Source organism: Carettochelys insculpta, chromosome 17, assembly GCF_033958435.1.
Source record: "Carettochelys insculpta isolate YL-2023 chromosome 17, ASM3395843v1, whole genome shotgun sequence".
NCBI lineage: Eukaryota > Metazoa > Chordata > Testudines > Carettochelyidae > Carettochelys > Carettochelys insculpta.
In genome coordinates, this window is record NC_134153.1 from 20,498,275 (window position 1) to 20,517,554 (window position 19,280).

Consider the following 19,280-nt stretch of genomic DNA (forward strand, 5'->3'; position numbering starts at 1 on the left):
GTTACATGACGCTAGAGAGAGAGAATGAAAAAAGTGAGAATGAAAAAAGCCCTTCTGTTAGCAAGTTGTATTTTAGGGTAGATTGTGAGGTCTATCATGGCTGTACAGTGGTTGAGACAAAATGTCCCAGTGCAACTACTGAAAACCTTTCACACAGAGCCTATGTCTTTCTGTAAACACAGTTTTCAGTGACCTCCTCTAAGAAATGGTTTTATTTATTTTCCTTTCTTTTACACTCCAATGATGCCATTTATGTAAAGGGGCCACAATATCCATGTTAAAAATACTTATTTTTGGAAGAGTTTTAACTGATGGAAGACACTTTTACGAACCACATTAGGACAGCAATGAAACACAGACATGTGATACCATGAAATCACTGCAGAATAGCTTCTGGAGCCCATTTGCTGTAGCAGAGCAGGCAGTCACTGAGCTGCATAAATGGTTATATATTTTAAATGGGAAGCCAGAAAGTAAACCTAAAAATGGTGTAGTGGCCAAGTCCCTTTGCAGTTAGTAGCGAAGTAGCTTTGTTAAAAGTCGTAGGTAACTTTAAAGAATGGTTTGTGGATTTATGGTTTCTTTATGTGCCTGTTTCCAGAAGTACATTGAGTGTGTCCCTGGAACAAGCAGCCATACTGGCTCGAAGTCATGGACTTTTACCCAAATGTATCATGCAGGCTATAGACATCATGAGAAAGCAAGTGAGTATTTAGGTCCTTTCTATTACTAGTTCCTTAGCTGGATCTGCTGCGTGCCACCATCGTAATCTCTGGGATCTCTTTGCAGAGATATCAGTTAATTTCTATGGAGTTGTGCGTTATGAATAAACACATCCACATCCAGACATGGTAACTTTTATGCAATTGCATGCACACTTTGCAGGAGGAAATTTGAACATTTCCATGTGTATGCATGAGGGTATTTAAACTGCACGCCTGGGCTTCCATTATTTAAAGTATGTGCACAGATATTTGAAAAATGTACAGAATATGTAGGCTTATGTCCTTGTAAAGTGTGCATACAAAAGAGTCTTGGAAAATGTAGATCATATTGTGTACATGTACACAATGTGTACATACATGTCCTGTTTATGCCAGAATGTGTTCTCTTGCATACAACACGACATGGTGGAAATCTCCTAGTGTTAGACAGCAGTGCTTATAACGTGCTTTGGGACTTCTGTCATCTTAAGTAAATTCAGATGACTGATGTACTCACCCAGTAGATTTCAGAGCTACTAAAAGTAGTTTATGGATTGTCAGATAGAAATCAGACTCCTGATACAATATTTTCCCCTATGAGTCAGATGTTTTATTGATATTATGAATGCCATAAGTTCTGTGTTTCCTTAGGGACCAAGGGTTGAAATCTCTGCTAAAAATCTCAAAGTGATGGATCAGATGCCACAGTCTGCACCTCGGTAGGTTATTATGTACAGTATGTGTTACCTGAGTATTTGTATTGCATCTTTTCACCCAGCTGTGACATTTTCTTTTCTTTCAAAAACAACAAACTTTTCAGCAGTAGTACACAAAACTATTCCAACCATCACTATTCTAAACCAACTGCACCAGTATTTTAAAAAACTTTGTTCAAAATCCCCTGTCACTCGCCGTTAACTTATAGGACTCCAATGTCATTTAAATACAACATCACTGCTGATTTTTTTGACAGTGCCAATGAGTGGCTAAAGCTCAGATGCTCTCGGTTATCTGTGGTATGCTGAGGAGCAGAAATGCTTGAATGGCAGATCTAATTGCAACTCTGCAAAGGTAATTCATGAGCTAATATTTTGGCCAGACCCCTGCTAAGTGTCTGGAATAGTCAGAGTGCCTCATGATTTACTGCAGAGTAGGTTTAAGAGCAAGCAGCTAAGATCAGAGTGAATTTATGATGATGCAGTTCCTAGATGAACCAGTTGTTCAAAGTCACAGCCATTCTGTTGTTGTCTGAGGGTCAAGCTTGATAGGTGCTACACACTTGCAAATCTCTCTTGACTACCAAAAGGAGCTGAAGATAGTCAGTGTGTCTCCCTTTTGGTTTTTACTGCCAGAGAGAGATTGATTTAACCCATTTCCCTTCTCCCTGTTCCTTCATAGTCAACCCTCCCAAACAGACCCAGGAGAGAGAAGAGGGTTTCATTATAGCTGCATTGACCATTCATAGAATGCTAGGGCCAAATCCTGCATGTCTATGCAAGTAGCCTATGGAAGTCAATGAGTCTGCATCTGCTCCTTTGGAAGTTACTGGGATTCAGTTAAGTAAGGCAAGTCAGCTCTGGGCCTAGACATGAGCAGGCATATGCAGCATCCCTCCTTGATTGTGCAGGTTTATCCTATTAAAGTGTCTGATCTGATCCATTTTGGAGGGCCTATGAGCTGAGGCTTAGACCATAAGTATATTTCAGAGTCAACTTTTCCTTTTCGTGACAGTTTCTCTTAGCTATACCTCATTGGGTCAACCTAAATAATCCCTTGTCTTTGGTGACCATGGCACCTTTTAGGTGCTTGCAGAAAGTTATTTCAAGCCTATGGCATGAAAACAGGAGTGGGTGGTTGAGGTGAAGTTGTCTGTGACACAGTTTGGCCTAATTTTGCTTTCTCAGAGAAGTTGCACAGGGACAATATGTTGGTTCTGCTACATTTGCACACCCCCACCTCAAATTCCAAGTGCCAGCTCAATAAGGGATGAGCATGCCCAGTCTTGTCATTTTCTGAATGCCATCACGCTTCCCGTAGCAGTGACATTTCCCCTTTCTAATGAATATGCATTACCTAGGATCCATTTTTATGATCCTAAAGTTATAATGTGTTTGCAATAGTTCAGGATAAATACCATCGGAGCTAGAGTTGTGGTTTACAAGATAGAATGAAGGTAAGAAAAGACTCATATTTGATGTTAGGGTTTTAAAGAACCTTTCATTTTAGACAGCTTATTTTTGAAACACCCAGAGCCACAGGTTCCTACTTGGTTTCATCAGTATGCTGTGCATAAGACTAAATGGAGCTGAAGTGAGCAAAGGTAAATTAATTTCAAGTAAACTGAATTTGGGCTAAGTATCAGGAAACATGTCCTAGCAGTGAGGTCTGTTAGACTGTGGAATAATCTTGGGAAGGAAAAACAACAAGAAGTCCTATGGCATCTTTAAAACATAAGCTCATGCCCAAATAAATATCAGTCATTAAGGTGCCACAGGAATCCTCATTGTTTTTGCAGATACAAATTAACACAGCTACCTCTCTGAGGCTTGGAAAGGAAGTTAGGGAAGCCTCATTATTTGAGTTTAAACTTAAACTAGAACAAAGTGCTGGAGAACCTGCTGCAGGGCACCATCATGCACTGGAGTGATGGAGAAAAATCCCCACTTTCAGCATCTTGTCTAGCTCCAATTTCTGTGATTTTGAAATTTCTTTGTAAACAAGGTTAAATCAACCATACTGACAAGCACATTAATTGGCATCACAGTGAAATGAGTGTTCTCTCAGTTATAAATGTCTAGGAGAAATAGTTAAATAATTTACAGATTGTCAACAGCTAAGGGCCAAAATCTGACTTGGATTGCACAGGGGTGGGGGGGAGTGAGGTCTCAAAAATAGAAGTAATTTTTATAATAACAGCGCTGTTTTAATTAGAAATTCCCTAATGGCACATTTAGTTTGCAAGGTGATTAATTACAACGAGCTGAATCTTTCCTGTCAGACCATCAGTAACTGTTTTTAGAGCAATAAAGAAACTGAATGTCATATGCTAATAACTTTTAGTATCATTATGCCATGTAACATAAATTTTTAATCCTCCCTTTTAGACTCTACAGGCTATGTGAGCCACCTTTAGATGGGGACTTATAACAATGAAAGTGACACCCGTGGTATGGAATTATTAAAGCATTCAGAGGAGATCAACCCTGCCCAAGAACCCATAACAACTGACACTAGTGGTGTTAAATGGACCAGGGAGGAGGTGCTGGGTGTCATGTATTCAGTAAGAGATGACTCCAGAAGGCCCACCTGCTGAGAAAGCTTACTGTATACAAGCAAAGATCCTTGTGGTTCCTTGGCTAATTGGAGAAGTTCTCTAACCATAATCACTCTATAGCCAAGACAAAAGAACTGCCTTCGGCCAGAATGCCCCGAGGGAATGGCAACTCCACGTCAAGAAACTGCAACTTTACTAAGGACTCAGCTGTGCTCTTGGCTGAAAGTTGTGGCCTTCAAGTTATGGATCCATAAAGCAAAGCAAGATGAAGCACATCTACTCTCCCAGTAATGTAGCTGGCATCCATTTAATTGCCAGCATCATTTTGGTCAGTGGTCGTCTGTAAAGCAACAGGAATACTGCTGGTGTAACATACTGACCTGCACTTTTGGACCATGAGTAGTTCAAGTTTCTGGTTTATTCACATATGAACCCAAAGTTCTTTTAGAGTCATTTTCCTCTTCAGCCCAGTGAGAACCAATCTCTGTATGCTGCAGAGTATACATTCCATAATACTTCTTACCATCACTTCCTCTTACTTACTGTAGCAGTCAGGTTTGGGGTTAACATTTTTTACTAATGGTCTATTATGTATTCTGGAAATACAATAATATTTTACAGGAGAGTCTGGCAATGAAGGATTTTTAGGAGAAATTACAAAGAAAATAAATTGCAGTCTTATAGTCTGATATTTGAACAGATGTAGTTTTTAAAACCACATCAGAAGAACTATAGTTATTTATGTGGAGTGGAGTATCTGTTTTGGATCATGTTATTATATATACAAGATTTAAATAAAATTATATTGTTTAAAATGGGACCAATATGCTGGCAATTACGCAGCTAATCCCAGTTTACTGGACACAATTCTACATTATTTAAAACCTTTCAGTATTTAAGTAGTCTTTAATACAGTTATTAAAATGTATTAGGAAGGCTTTTAAGTTAAAAGAAAAAGAATTGTATATATAATGTACTTTATTTGTTTCTGTTTCAAAATCATTCTCCATTCTGTCAGTATTAGCATTAGTGCAGTAATGTTCTCCAAATTACTGACTGATACTGAATGTCAGCAGTCTCAGGCCAGAAATAATGTTCTTGGAGTGAGTGCCTTAATAACAATTCACCCATATCTAACAAAATTCAGCTGCACTGGAGGAACCTAACAATATTCTCTCTTACTGTAGAAAAGCCATAGTATCTTTTAAAACAATTCATTGTTGGGAGACTCCAGAATCTGTTTGGAGTGATGTACATTCTAGAGAATGAAGGGGTTTTTGTTGTTGTTTTTGTTTTTATTTGGGGGCGGGTGTTTTATTTTTGTGCTGAAAAGGGCATTAATGAAGTCCATTTTTATTTGGTTAGCAATCTAGTCCCAAGTGTTACATTAAAATCATCTCTTCCCACTTGGCTGTGGAGATTTTCTTCATCTGATTGCTTCAAATAGCAGAAAATAACTTATCAACACTTCTGTGGAGGTTATGTTGGCTTCCTGAGTTATTAAATGTTTTTGTGTCCTTCATTCTCAGACAGTGTTTTTGCAAGGGGTGGGGGAACACACGTTTGTTTTGTTGACTTTTAAGTGTTCCTTCTGAGCCACCTCAGTCCACAGCAGAGGTTTATGTGAGTCTGTCTCTTGTTACATCCCAAACACAAGAGCCAGTTACTGCAGAATGCGTTGCGCTGCAGTCAGATCAGCAGAGCACCTTGTTTTAAAGCAGTTGTGCTCCTTCCTAATCTTGGAAGATCTAATCTTGCCAGTTGCTGGTAAGACGATGGCAAGATTAGATCTTCCAAGATTAGGAAGGAGAAGATTGACATTTCTTGACAGATATCCCTTAAAACTCACTGTAATGATAGCTAAAGAAAAAAAACTATTGAAAGCAAGAAACAAAAACAGGGGCCAGTATCCTCTCCTGGGGTAAATCAGTACAGTTTTGTCGTCTTCAGTATATATGATTTTTGCTACCAGATGAGAATCCTGCCCAACATTTACGCCGTTCATACAGACATGAAAGGCACATAGAAGATGATCTAAGGGCATTTACACTGTGCACTCTTTTACATTAAAATGTATGTGTTTTCTCATTAAATACGTGCTAGAACATTTTAATATTAAACGGTTCATATTACAATGAAAGAGGATATGATTTTATTTATACAAGTTACGCCCTTTAGATCTTTGTTGTGAAACAAAGTTTAGGACTTTGCAGAGTTAGGAAAGGTCAAAAGTTGACAGCGTTCAGAAAAGTTGTTTTTGAGAGCTGGTCAAACTGACTTTGTCAGGCTCAGCTCTGACAGTTTATGCAGTGCCACCTACAGATGCAGCTTCAGCTCAGAATTCTCATTAACAACAGGATAGAGCAGTTCTGAGGCTGCCCAGTTGTGAAGTTTGAGGCCAGGCCTGAAAAAGAGAGCACTGTTGGAGGTAGAAGGCTATGCTCATGCCAAATTACCACTGAAGTCAGCAAAGCCGGCTCAGGAGCGGGAATCTTCAGAACTAAAAAAGAGTCATAGCCCAAGTGGGGCTGTCAACTTTCTAATCACACAAAACCAAACTGCCTTTATCCACCCTTAGCCCAAGGCTAGTGGTGCTGACAGCTGGCACAGGTCCCCGGGGCAAGGTGTGAGGGGACCTGGCTTAATGCTCCAGAAGGGGCGGAGCCAAGAGTGGAAGAGGCAGGGCCAAGACCAGTTAGCTCTCAGCACCACCCAGGACATGGAGTGGGGACTCCAACCTTCACTTCATCGCAGCCCAAGCAGCACTGCTGCGGCACTTGAAACAGATCTGGAGCTCCGAGCACCTTTGCTGTGCTGGGCCTGGGGCAAACTGATCCCTTTGCTTGCCCCCACCTATTCAGCTGACCTGCCCAAGGCCCCACCCCTTCTCTGAGGGCCCTCCTTCTGTTGCTTGCTCTCACACACCCTCACTCATCGGGCTGGCTAGGGCAGGGTTGAAATGTGGGAGGAGAGAGTTTGGGTACATGAGGAGCTTCTGACCCAAGGCTTGAGGTTAGGGTTTAGAAGGGGGTTCAGGGTGTGGGTGCAAGTTGGATGGCACGTAGCCAGCTCCTGGAAGTGGCCAGCATGCACAGCCCCATTCTGAGGGCTGCCCACATTCACAGGTGGCAGTTCCCATTGGCTATAGTTCCCACCCAATGGAAGCTGTGGAGCTGATACTCAGGGCAGGGAGCTGCATGTGGAAAAACAATCCCAGTGGGATGGCCAGTGAAATGAATCTGCTTAGTAGAAAATATTCCTCTCTTGTGTCAAAGGGCTCAAACAGGGGAAGAGGCAAAGTCCAAAGTTCTAGTCCTGCTGTGATCCTGCCCATTCCTGGACTTCAGGAAGGCCCATAACTAGCAGGCTGCAGTTGCCCATCTGTATGGTAAAACAGGTATAAGAATTCTCATGTGTCTACCTCTTTGGGGCAGGGAGGTTGTAGGATTTATTAGGTCATGTTTGTAAAATGTTTCGAAATTATAAAACAGTAGCTGCTAACTGTCACCCTTGCACTGTACAGAATGCATCATTTGAAGCAGGCCTGCTTCCAAGATAACTACAGTAAACATTTCATCAATGTCTGGCACAGCAGATCATACTAAATGGTACCAGAGGCAATCAATGGGCTTCTAGACACACGGCTAATACTCACTGATAAAAGACAATGTCAGCCAATCCAAACCAGCTTACTCACAAAAGGAGAGGATTTAGTTTTGTAAATAAGGTGATCCCCGATTCAGCCATTTACCCCAATACAACTCTTCTCTAAACTAGTATGTGTATCACCTAAATGTTGGAATGAGGCTATCATTCTCTCACATATTGATGCATTTGTGAGTGCTACAGCAGCTGTACAAGCTAAGAGCCTCTGTAGAAGAGCAGGATCTCAGGGGGCAATGTTTCCTGCTTTGGATTAAAACAGTTTTGGCTTTGCCCAGCATTTGGAGGCTACAGCCTGTGATCAAATTCTATCCCACTGATAACAATTTTATGAAAAAACCCAAACTGCTTATTGCTTAAGTAAGGTTGTCTGGTACATGGTTACCCCTCAGCCCAGCCCCATACACAGGCTTCACCTGCTGTACTGTGATTGTCATGAGAGCAGGAAGTACAGACTGACCGGGTCCTTGTAATTTACTCCCTTCTGCCACTGCCACTTTATGCATCACTTAACCGCTCTGTGCCTCATTTTAGCCCCTTGTAGAACAGGAAATGCAATGTTTCCTACCTCCCAGGGAAGTTGGGATGCTCACTTACAGCATATAACATTTGTTTGGAACTTTGAGCTCAGCCAGTGAAAGCCCCTGTTGCAGTGTTAATTATGAGCGGCCTACACCTGCATGCTGGAGACCCTTCTGCAAGCTCCCCATAAAGGGAAGCAGACTGAGATGGAGTCAGCTCTTGTAATAACTGTCTCTTATCTGCCTCTGGCCAGGACCTAACAGTTTGGTCACCTGCTGTTCAGAGGAGCTTAAAGAAATGTTGCCAAAGGAAAGGGCAGCTCTCAAGAGGACTCCTTTGTAATGATTGTTACTAAAACACTGTTCTGATCCATTACTGCATGACAGAATAGGACAAGAGTTTAGTTTTACTCAGGCGGTTTAGGTCTAAAATTGTAGTTGCCTGAAAACTAAGATTTTAATGCTGGTATGTTTTTAGCATTCCCTGCTCCATTTGTAGTGAACTTAAATGTGCCCCTGAAAAGCTCCCATTGTGCTGCTAAGTCATGAGCCCTGTAAAGAACAATGCTTCTGCTGAAGCTACAAAATCTCTGTCCCTGAACAAAGGGCCTGCTTTAGCCTGCTAAGAAGCATTCAAAGGGGTTGTTCCAATCAACTTTCTGTACTCCCTTGTGTGATGCATCTGCCTAGGTGTGCCTGACACTAAAATTCCACCGGTAGCAGTCACGAATAATGGCCGCCTCTCTGGCCACTATTGTTTGCAGTGGTACATGACCAGATAGTAACATAAAACACACCTCCTCTCCCCTGCCAGTATACTAGATGAAGCAGTACAATTGTTTCTTCCTAAGTTACAAACTACACAACAAAGACTAGCCTTAAACAAAGACCAGGTAAATCTATGTAGAAAGAAGAAAAGGAGGAGGGGAAATGAAAACCAAGGAATAACAGGAGTGAGACATTTGGGTTAAGCAACAGAAAATCTTTCTTCTCATGGCTTGATAGGAGGTAGGTAGCAAGGCAAACACAAATATAAGCTAATATAGTTCAGAATCTGAACCAGCCCTTTTCCCCCTTGAACTACAGCTTAGCCCATCCCTCCCAGATAGAGAACCCTGCCCTAACAGAGGCATTTCCCAGCTCTCCCCTCAGCAGTTGCTCTTATAGAGGTCCCTGCCTTACCTGATTGGAACCTTTCACTCCAGCTGTGCTTCATGAATTACCCCAATCAGCTGAATAAAGAGTTTGCAGTTGAACAGGGAGTTAACTCCTTGCTTGTTGGAAACCGGTAAAGCCTCTGCAGGTTTTCACAGTGTTCTCTAAAAGAGACAGATTTTACTGAGCCAGTTCTACAACTTTAAAGCTCTAGGCCCTCTAACGCAAAAACCTGCCCTATGATATGACAATATCTTAAATAGTGAGTGGTATCAGAAGGCAAGACCCAGGTCCACAGGGGTCTTAGGACCCTAACTGTCATTGATCTCAACAGGAATTTAGGGATATGAGGAGCTCTGGGATGAGGCATTTATACCAATAGTCTATCAATACTGTGCATAATTACGAACTGGAATGAATGAATATGATGTAGTTTAGTATGTCTTTTCAGAGCGGCAACAGGAAACTCGCAACTGCTTCCAATGTATGTTGGTAAGAGTCAGATGCTTACAAAATGCTGGAATTCTCACCAGTCTGTCACTATTACTAGAAATTAGGAAAGAGCCATAAATATCAATGTTATTTCTTCCCCCTTACTTGGAAAATCAGTTCTTAAAGGGTATTGATACAAATACACACACAGAGTGTCTGTCTCTCTGTGTACAGTACAAATCAGTGTATAATGGCTTCATTGCAGGCCCCAGGGAGAAGTTTACTCTTTCCTGATGATTCTCACATTTCTTTCCAGGCCCCTTGGGTGGCTTTCAATTTCTTTCTCAGGGACAGCTCTTCCAGCATGTTGATTATTAGGTTATTTATTCCAGGAGCCTTGCCCTTGTTTGATTATGTTCTCTGTTGTATCATCCTTGGAGTCAGCATCTGACATATCAATGGCACTTACATCAGCCTGACTAAATGTGCCTGTTGGCAGCTCTTTTGTGCTCTCATGTTGCATGCTAAACCAAGCCATTTGTCTTGTGCATGAGTACACCCCCAGTGCAGTTCTCATTTGCCCTTTCCCTTAGCTCTCTCGTCTGTTTATAATGTTATCACTCATTTTTAATTATTTAGGGCCAGACGTTCCTGTTCCGTACAGCCCGACAAACACCAAACCCATTGAAACTGGCCAGTGTGCAGAGAAAGTCCATGACATCCTAGCAGCTCCCCGATTAGTGCCCTGAGGCCCTGCATGTTGAATCCCCACAAGAGAAGCACCAAAATAAATTGGTGGTTGAGGCCTGCTATGGAGGAACTGGGGACAGCCACTCTAGGATGGTTATTCCCTGCACCAAAACACAGAAGGAAAAAACATATCCTCTTCATAGCAACATCACCATCCTCTATGGACCTGCCAATCCCACCTTGCAAGAAGCAGCGAGACAGCCAGGGACCATGGTACAACAGCTAGTGGGGACCCTTAGCAGAGCATGAGTGAGTGGCTTACAGCTCTTGGGTTGATCAGGTTTGGCTGCACCCCTCTCTGCCTACTCTTCAGTCTCACTTTGGCTACAGCCCTGGGCCAGCCTAGCTCATGGCCAGCCCAGCTTCAGTGGAGACCAAATGACAACTTCTCTCCCACTCCTACTCCCCAGCTGCGTGATGCTCTTTTCCACCATTGCCGAGAAGAGGGTCTTAACTTTCTGATTGAGTTCCTTTTCCTTTCTGAGTTGCCATTCTGCATCCTCAGATACTGTCAATCCCTTTGAGTCAGTTAATTCTCTTTTCTTACAACTAAACTCACAGGCTGTCTGTTTTATGCAGGGAGCTCTGGTCGACACTGATTTTCCAGCTAACATTTTGTGGTGTTTCTTCCCAAATATTCAGATTTTAATTACTGTAGAGACCTGGCAGAGTAGCACTGATCTCAACACAGTCTCAATAAAGCTATTTCCCTTGGCACCACTTCTTGGTGTTACATTGATGTCCAGTGAGATTGACAGGGATGAATTATTGGTCTCTGCTTTGACCCATGTTCCTTGTCCCAGGATTTGGTAAGGTACAGTGAGCACGATGGGTAAATCCAAAAATGTTTTACATGCAAACGAAATGAGCAAATGCAGCTTTTTGGCTTGTTTTCTACAAGTCGAATCATTCCTTTTGGAAGGTGCAGTTTCCCCAGGATCCACCCTAAGAAGCTTGACCCCACTCTATCTCCACTAATCAGGAGTTCTCTGGGGGCAGGAAGTGAGAGGAAAGGTCATGAAATCCCCAAGTGGAAAAAATTAAATTAAATGTCAAAAAATTGGCCTATGGTATAATCTATTCACCTTGGTTTATTAGTTTTCCAGGGGAAGCGATGGAAGCTCTTATCACTCTGCACTTATAGCACTAGATGGAGTGTTCAGATATTGTTAGAAGTGATCTACTTCAAACAGGTTTGTGGAGTTAGATGCAGGAGTGACTGGAAGAAGTTTACAGTTTGTGTAATGCAAGAGGACAGACTAGACTATCATAATTCATTTTTTTATTTTTTATCATTTCCACTGACAACAATAATCATTTAAAACTTTTTAGATAGTTTAGGAATTTACATGTTTACAGTTTGACCTTTCAAAAAAAAGGACACCCCTGAGAGGGGAATGTATATATATCGGTATCTACCAACTAACGCAGTACTGACGTACCATATATATTAAAACACATGAATACAACATGAGTTAGTAGATACTGATCCAGGTACACTCCCTCTCTGGGGGTATCCTCTTTTTTATATGATAACCCTATTTACAATTTAAGGATATTATTAAGAGGGGACAGACCATAATTATCACTGGCATTGGAACACATTTTATCAGATAGGGTTCTGATAAATTCTCAAGCAGCATTTTCTTATTTTGCCTATTTAAAATTCCTACTAATACCAATGGAAATCTTTTTGTCAGTTTGGTGGTTATGGTGAAATTGACGTTTCCTGACATTTATCAGTAAAAATGGAATCCCCCCTAGCCTAACCCTCATGGTCCCTTCTGGCCTTAAAATCTAAGAACCTATTACTGTTAATTATTGTGACTTATTATTTGTAGTACCATAGTGCCTAATAGCCAGAGTCGTGGCACAGAATCCCACTGTGCTAGGTGCTGTACTATCACACAACAAAAAGATGATCCCTGCCCCGAAAATCTGACAATCTAAGACAAGAGACTGCAGATGGCGATAGGCAGACAGACAAGGGAATTCAAGAAACCAGTGAGACAATATTGCAAAGCTTGACCGGCAGTGGTCTTAGCACATCAGCAGCCTATCCACTGACTGATAAGTTCTTTGGTCAGCTGTGGTGACTGGTCTGAGGGATCTAGGGGGTGGGCACTGGCCATGTGCCCCTGCCCTGCCAACTCCGCACCCCTGTGTAACCATGCTCCACCCCCTTCCAAACATGCTCTGCTCCAGCCCATTTCTGCCCTGCCTGTACCCCTCCCACTCTTCCTCCAGGAGATCCACACCAAGTACAGTCCCTCCCCCTTCCCACTGCCAATCCCTCAGAGCAGCACAACTTGAAAGCAGCTTCCCGGCTCTCGAGCTGTGCTGCTCCAGGGTGTGTGTGTGTGTGTGTGTGTCACTGCCCCACCCCACTGGAAGTGATTCAGCCCACACACATGCACCCCACACACATCACCCCTGTTGGCCAGCATCACGGCAAAGGAGAGTTTTGAGGAGGGATTTGAAGGAGAATAATGAAGAGTTTTGAGGATGTGTACAGGCACCCAGCTCAAAAGCAGCGATGACAGCATGGGAGAAAAGCATAAGGGTGTTGGTTTGAGAAGTTAGTAAGTGGTCCATGGAGGCTGGCATCACAGGCAGATTGGAGGTAAGGGAAGGCAAAGTGAGCCTTGAAAAGAGATGACAACAAGTAGCTCTTATTTGATGCTCTTGAGAAGGGGAGCCAGTGGAGTGGTGTGAAGAGAGGGGAGAGGTGGTCAAAGTAACAGGCTAGGAAAAGATCTCTTGGACGCAGCACTCTAAGTGCATATGAGCAGAACAGCTCCATTTAGCAAGGCCAAAGAACGGCTGCTGCTGTAATCGAGTCACAGAATGATCAGAGCCTGTCAGAGTTTGGCTGTGTGGATGGATAGGAATGGCTGTATCCTGGAGGTGGTGTGCAGAAAAAATGTACTGATGAGGGGCAGGAGATGGAAAGTGTGGGACAATTTACATGTTTTTAAGAAAAAAAAAGCCTGTGGGAGCGTTTAAATTCTGGGACTTTCCCTTTACAAATGAGATGTCTGGCTGGGGTGGAGAACCTAGGTCAGGGTGGGGAAGCTTTTCTGAGTCGGGAGCCACTAACCCAGAGACAAGTCAGTCAAGGACTACATGCAAGTGAGAAACAAAAGGAAAAACAACCCCCTCAAAACCAGGGGGTTCAGTGCACAGAAGGGGCTGCTGCAGAGTGGGCTGGAGGAGCTGCAGGGTCTGGGCAGGAGGGAGGGTAAAAGAGCAGGCTGGGGTGGGTGGCTGGGTGGGAGGTAGGGTGCAGGAAGTACAAAGCTGCTAACACATCCCCTCTCAGTCTTCTCTGTTCCTGACTAAACAAACCCAGTTCTTTCAGTCTTCCCTCCGAAGGCATGTTTCCTAGACCTTTAATAATTTTTTTTGTCTTCTCTCCAATTTGTCCACATCTTACTTGAAGTGCGGCACTCAGGACTGGCACCTGGGGACTGTGGGGGAGGGAGGGGCTGTGGGAGAGCTGGTGCAGGAGCTGGGTGGGTGGGGAGTCAGGGCAGGAGGGAGTGTTCAGGAATGGGCTACAGGTGGGAGGGAGAGGGCTGGAAGGGAAAGGAGGAGCTGGGTGGGCATGTGGGGTCTGAGTGGAAGGGAGGGTGCAGGAGCATGCTGGGGGTTGGAATGGGAGGGTCTGGGTGAGGGGAAAGGTACGTAGGGATTTGGAGGTGCAGGGGCTGGAAGGAAGGGTGCAGGGGATGGGGGCAATGGCACACCTACTTGGGGAGAAGGGACATACTTCACGCCATGTGGCTCTGCATGCTGCAGGGAAGGCAGCCACTCGCATGGCCCCCCCGCCTCTCCCATTAACTGGAGTGACGGCAGCTGGTGCCCACACAGAGCAATTCCAAGTAGCACATAGAGGTGATCCCCCAATTCTGCCCCCCACACAGCAGTGCAAGCCAGCTGGTGCTCCAGCCATGGCGCTCCCTACATGGTTGGAGTGCCAGAGCTGACTGGCTTGTGCTGCTGAGGGAGGGAGGGGGGTTTGTCTGGAAATGACCCCCCCCCGCCCTAGGTGATCGGAAGAATGGAAGCAGAATGACTCCTGACTGACTCTGATCTGCACACTGTCTCTAGAAGGGACTGTGTGCTCCAGATTTTTTTTAAAAAAGACACTATAAATTGATAAATGCCCTGAAAAATCTGCAGGGGAAAAACAGGTCTCATTTTTAATCAACTAGAATTAAAATTAGAAAATAATGTTTGAAACAAGTCATTATTTTCTTGATCCTTCTTAAAATCAAATTTAGTTAAAGGTACTTTGAGGGCAATAAGCAGAGAATCGTGATTATTTAATCATCTTGAAATTGCATACATAATTACTTACATGAGTGAGGCATTTTTGTCTGCAGATAATTAAAAACAATTAGCATGGTTTTATCACAGTTTTAATGCGTAAAAAATCAAATTCACGTTATAAGCAGAGCTTGAAAAATTGTGGGGCTTTTTGGTTGAAAAGTGTCTTTCAAATCATTGCATGGGAGTTAATGAAGCTACCATATGAACACAATATTAGGAAATGAAGGATCTGCAAAGGATGCACCATTTAACTCTGAGCCCACGTGAACTCAGCCTTCTTTTATTTTTTCAATTGGAGTTTATTATAGCTTTGTGAAATAACAACTTTATAGCCAATACAAGCCCTACCATATCCTGCCACAAGGGATAATATACAAATTAGGCCTTATTTCCTTTCGCTTATACACAATGGCCATGTCTACACTAGCCCCAAACTTCGAAATGGCCATGTAAACGGCCATTTCGAAGTTTACTAATGAAGCGCTGAAATACATATTCAGCACCTCATTAGCATGCGGGAGGCCACGGCACTTCAAAATTGATGCAGCTCGCTGCCGTGCAGCTCGTCCTGACGGGGCTCCTTTTCGAAAGGACACCGCCTACTTCGAAGTCCCCTTATTCCCATCTGCTCATAGGAATAAGGGGACTTTGAAGTAGGCGGGGTCCTTTCGAAAAGGAGTCCCGTCGGGACGAGCCGCGCAGTGGCGAGCCACGTCAATTTCAAAGTGCTGCGGCCGCCCGCATTCTAATGAGGCACTGAATATGTATTTCAGCGCTTCATTAGTAAACTTCAAAATGGCCAGTTACATGGCCATTTTGAAGTTTGGGGCTAGTGTAGACACGGCCAGTGAACCTGTCTAGTCTGGCACCCTCAGGACCTGACCAGTGCAGAATGAAAGAATTTGCCAAACCCCAGAAGGTCAGTATGTTCTAGCAGCATTACCAACCCTTCCACTGCATAGTGGGCTCTCAGAAGACATCTAAAGATAAATTAGAGCTGAATAACACAGAACACTCAGAGCCAGGACTGATGGCTATAAAAAAACTTTATGGGACCTTGGGAAACTCGGCCACACCCATGATAAGTAGTGATCCAGATAACTAAAATTATGTTGGATTATGGATGCTGCTGGATGAGAGAGTGCAAGACTAGAGAGGTTCAGCCTGCAGATTCATACAGTAGATTCCACAGCCAGAATGGCCCATTGCAATCCCCTAGTCTGACTTCTTGTATAAATCAGGCCATAAAACTGCCCCAAATAATTCCTGGAGTAGATCTTTCAGGAAAACATCCCATGATGATTTTCAGAATGGCTAGTGATAATGAATCCACCACAATCCTTGGTGAATTGTTTTAAGGGTTAATTATTCTCAATGTTAAAAGCATATTCTTCATTTCCCCTCTGAGTTTGTTTTGCTTCAGGTCTGTTGGCTCTCCTCAGATGTATTAACTGAGTGTTGTAAGCAAGACACGAGAAGTAATCTTCTACTCTACTCTGCACTAATTTGGCCTCAGCTGGAGTACTGTGTCCAGTCCTGGGTACTACTTTTCAAGTAAGATGTGGACAAATTGGAGAAGGTCCAGAGCAAAGACAAACATTATTAAAGATCTAGAAAACATGACCTATGAGGGAAGACTGAAAGAAATGGGGTTGTTTAGTCAGGAAAAGAGAAGACTGAGAGGGGATGTGATAACAGCTTTCAAGAATTTAAAAGGTGTTACAAAGAGGAGAGAGAAAAATTGTTCTTCTTGACTTCTGATGATAGGACAAAAGCAATGGCCTTAAATTGCAGCAAAGGCGGTTTAGGTTGGACATTAGGAAAATCTTCCTAACTGCCAAGTTGGTTAAGCGCTGGAATAAATTGCCTAGGGGGGTTATGGAGTCTCCTTCATTGGGTATTTTTAAGAACAGATTAGACAAACACCTTTCAGGGATGGTCTAGGCAGTGCTTGGTCCTTCCATGAGAGCAGGGGACTGGACTTGATGACCTCTCAAAGTTCCTCCAGTTCCAGTATTCCAAGATTCTGTATATACAAGCAGGGGAATCACATCACTAGCTCATATTTTTGACATAGCATATGTCCCTTTGTGGATCTGTGGCCAAGTGACATCTAAGATTTCAGAGTAAGTTTTGTGGTGGAGCACTCCAATTTTAAGTCCTAAGCTGATACTAACTATTAAGTCACCCTTTGTCTCAAATGTAATAAGCCTGACGCTGGAACCCTTTCTCAAATACCTGCTCTGAACACCTACCATCCAGTATGTTTTCTTTGTCTTCATCCATTATGAAACCACAAATACTCTTCAAAAGCAGATTTTATTATCAATCATTTCAGAGCCACATAAAACCTTCTGAGCAAGCTAATGCTTACTAGTTTTACTCCTCATAACCAGAGCGTTTTTGTTGAAGGCACTAATAAAACTGTAAACTACATTAAAGAAATCTACAGAAACACCAGTATTTCACAGCAATAGGTAAAAACCACGCTGGCTTTGAGAGAAAGAGTAGGCTTTTTCAGACACTAAAGTAAATAAATAGAAGGAATTCATGATAAGTTGATGCCACTTGCACAAGAGCAAACCCTTCTCATTAAAGGTTCTGGAAATATATTGGCTGCACTTCTCAGTCAGGAACCACTACACAGCTATAATTTCATTAGACCTCTCTATTAATAATCCCTAGCAAACACAAAGTGCTTTGCAGCTGCCAGTTGCTAAACAACTCGGAGAAGTGAAGTGATGTGTGTATGTCAGTGGCTGAGGTTGGATCATATCCCACATTTCCTCCTAGCATGGTGTGCTGCTGCCCAGCCCATCTTAGAGATCCCAGTAAAGCTTACCCCTTTCATCACACAGTTCTTGTGCTTTCTTTTGTGCTGTCCGCTTGAATATTATCAGAGGTTTGTATTTTTCTACTTCTTACTTTTAAATTTATACTGTTGGACTCATCTTCAACGAAGAGTTGATTTAAAGTGATAACCGGTCCCATGCATTGACTCCAAAACATATATTTTCTGCTATTCCAAATGGTGTGCAACATGGGTGGTAGAGAACGCCATGGCTTGGGGAGTCAAGCTTTCAGAGCCCCACCCCTTCTGCCTGAGGCTCCACCCCCCCCCGTGACTTCTTGCCTGCCCATGCATACGCAATGGAATCGATGGGAACAGCATGGCGGGGGAACCAATGGGTGGCACAGCTGCAGCCTGCCCTGTCGCCAGAGCTCTGGAGACCTAGCAGGAGCAAGGTGCAGCTCCCCGCCTGCCTGCCCCAGGCTCTTCCCCTACAGGGAAAGGCTTGGGGAGTGAGCCTGGGGACCTCTGGCGGAGCATGGGCACTGCCAGATGAGGCAGTTCGGCAAGGCATTGCCTTCCCCTGCCTATGATACCCACTGCCCATGTTGTGCAGGGAGAGAGGGGACCCCAAGCCTAAAGAATTATTCATTAAATACTTTTCAATTATCTCCTGAAAAATATGCATGGACATTGCTTTGCAATAATGGTGCAGGGACGTAATACAGTGATGGTGCATTAGCAATTTCTAAGGCAGAATTGCTATGGATATTGTTCCCCGATTCCTATTGATCTTAACGGACATCAGTAATAAAGTAAATATTGGGCCAACTCTTCAGTGGGTATTAATCAGCTCTTGATTTAAATTTACACCTGCTCTGGATCTGGGCCATTATACACACAGAGTCATCCATATATCTATACATCCAGAGTGATACAAGGGTGAACTTTCTTAACTGACAACACATATGGACCCAAAACCTTTACCCAACAAAGGTAGAATGTGACCTGCCAGGCATTTTAATACTAAAGTAGGTCAGCTAGTTGCAGCTACCTTAAACTGGTTCTTCCCCAAATTGTTACATTCTTTACCTGCACATAAATGAAATTATGGTCTGAAATTATCTATATTTAAAAGTCAAAGAATGTTAAAGAGATCATGTCTGATCTGCTCCTTTTCACAGAGAACCCAACTTTTAATATGAGCAGGGAGTAAAATATCAGCAGTCCTAGATATTGGCTTTTAGAAAGCAATTTTTGATCAATACAGCCGAATGATCAGTTTTAAGATGATATTAAAAACTAATTTCACTGCATGTAACTTTCTGCACATTATGACAAGTATCAGAGGGGTAGCCGTGTTAGTCTGTATCCACAAAAACAATGAGAAGTCCTGTGGCACCTCATAGATTGACATATTTTTTGGAGCAGAGGCAAAGACCCACTTTGTCAGATGCATGTAGACGAAGTGGGTCTTTGCCCAAGAAAGTTTATGCTCCAAAAATCTGAGAGTCTATAGGGTGCCACAGGACTTCTCATTGTTTCTGCACATGATGTAATTTTCTGTATATCATTATTGTGGTAATACTACTTTCTTCCACTCTTGCTCATCTGGAGGAACCACAGGTGATGGACTGCTCTTATGAGACAGTGTA

General features: G+C 43.0%; 1 protein-coding gene and 1 long non-coding RNA gene across 9 annotated transcripts in view; one reads left to right on the plus strand and one right to left on the minus strand.

The window, feature by feature from the left end:
- The window catches only part of PREX1 (phosphatidylinositol-3,4,5-trisphosphate dependent Rac exchange factor 1), a 230,694-nt gene extending 224,582 nt beyond the window's left edge, over positions 1-6,112 (plus strand). For all 3 annotated transcript variants that reach the window (XM_075011780.1, XM_075011781.1, XM_075011782.1), the window contains 3 exons: positions 602-704; positions 1,356-1,423; positions 3,809-6,112. In XM_075011780.1, the coding sequence (XP_074867881.1) occupies positions 602-704; positions 1,356-1,423; positions 3,809-3,851 (214 nt within the window). In that variant the 3' untranslated portion in view covers positions 3,852-6,112. The remainder of the gene's footprint in view (positions 1-601; positions 705-1,355; positions 1,424-3,808) is intronic.
- Positions 1-19,280, minus strand: part of LOC142022198 (uncharacterized) — a 137,269-nt gene that overhangs the window by 85,825 nt on the left and 32,164 nt on the right. Inside the window, exon 2 of one of the 6 annotated variants that reach the window (XR_012647879.1) lies at positions 9,345-9,481. The exons of the other annotated variants lie outside the window; for them this stretch is intronic. This is a non-coding gene — a long non-coding RNA (uncharacterized LOC142022198). The remainder of the gene's footprint in view (positions 1-9,344; positions 9,482-19,280) is intronic. 6 annotated transcript variants of the gene reach the window in all.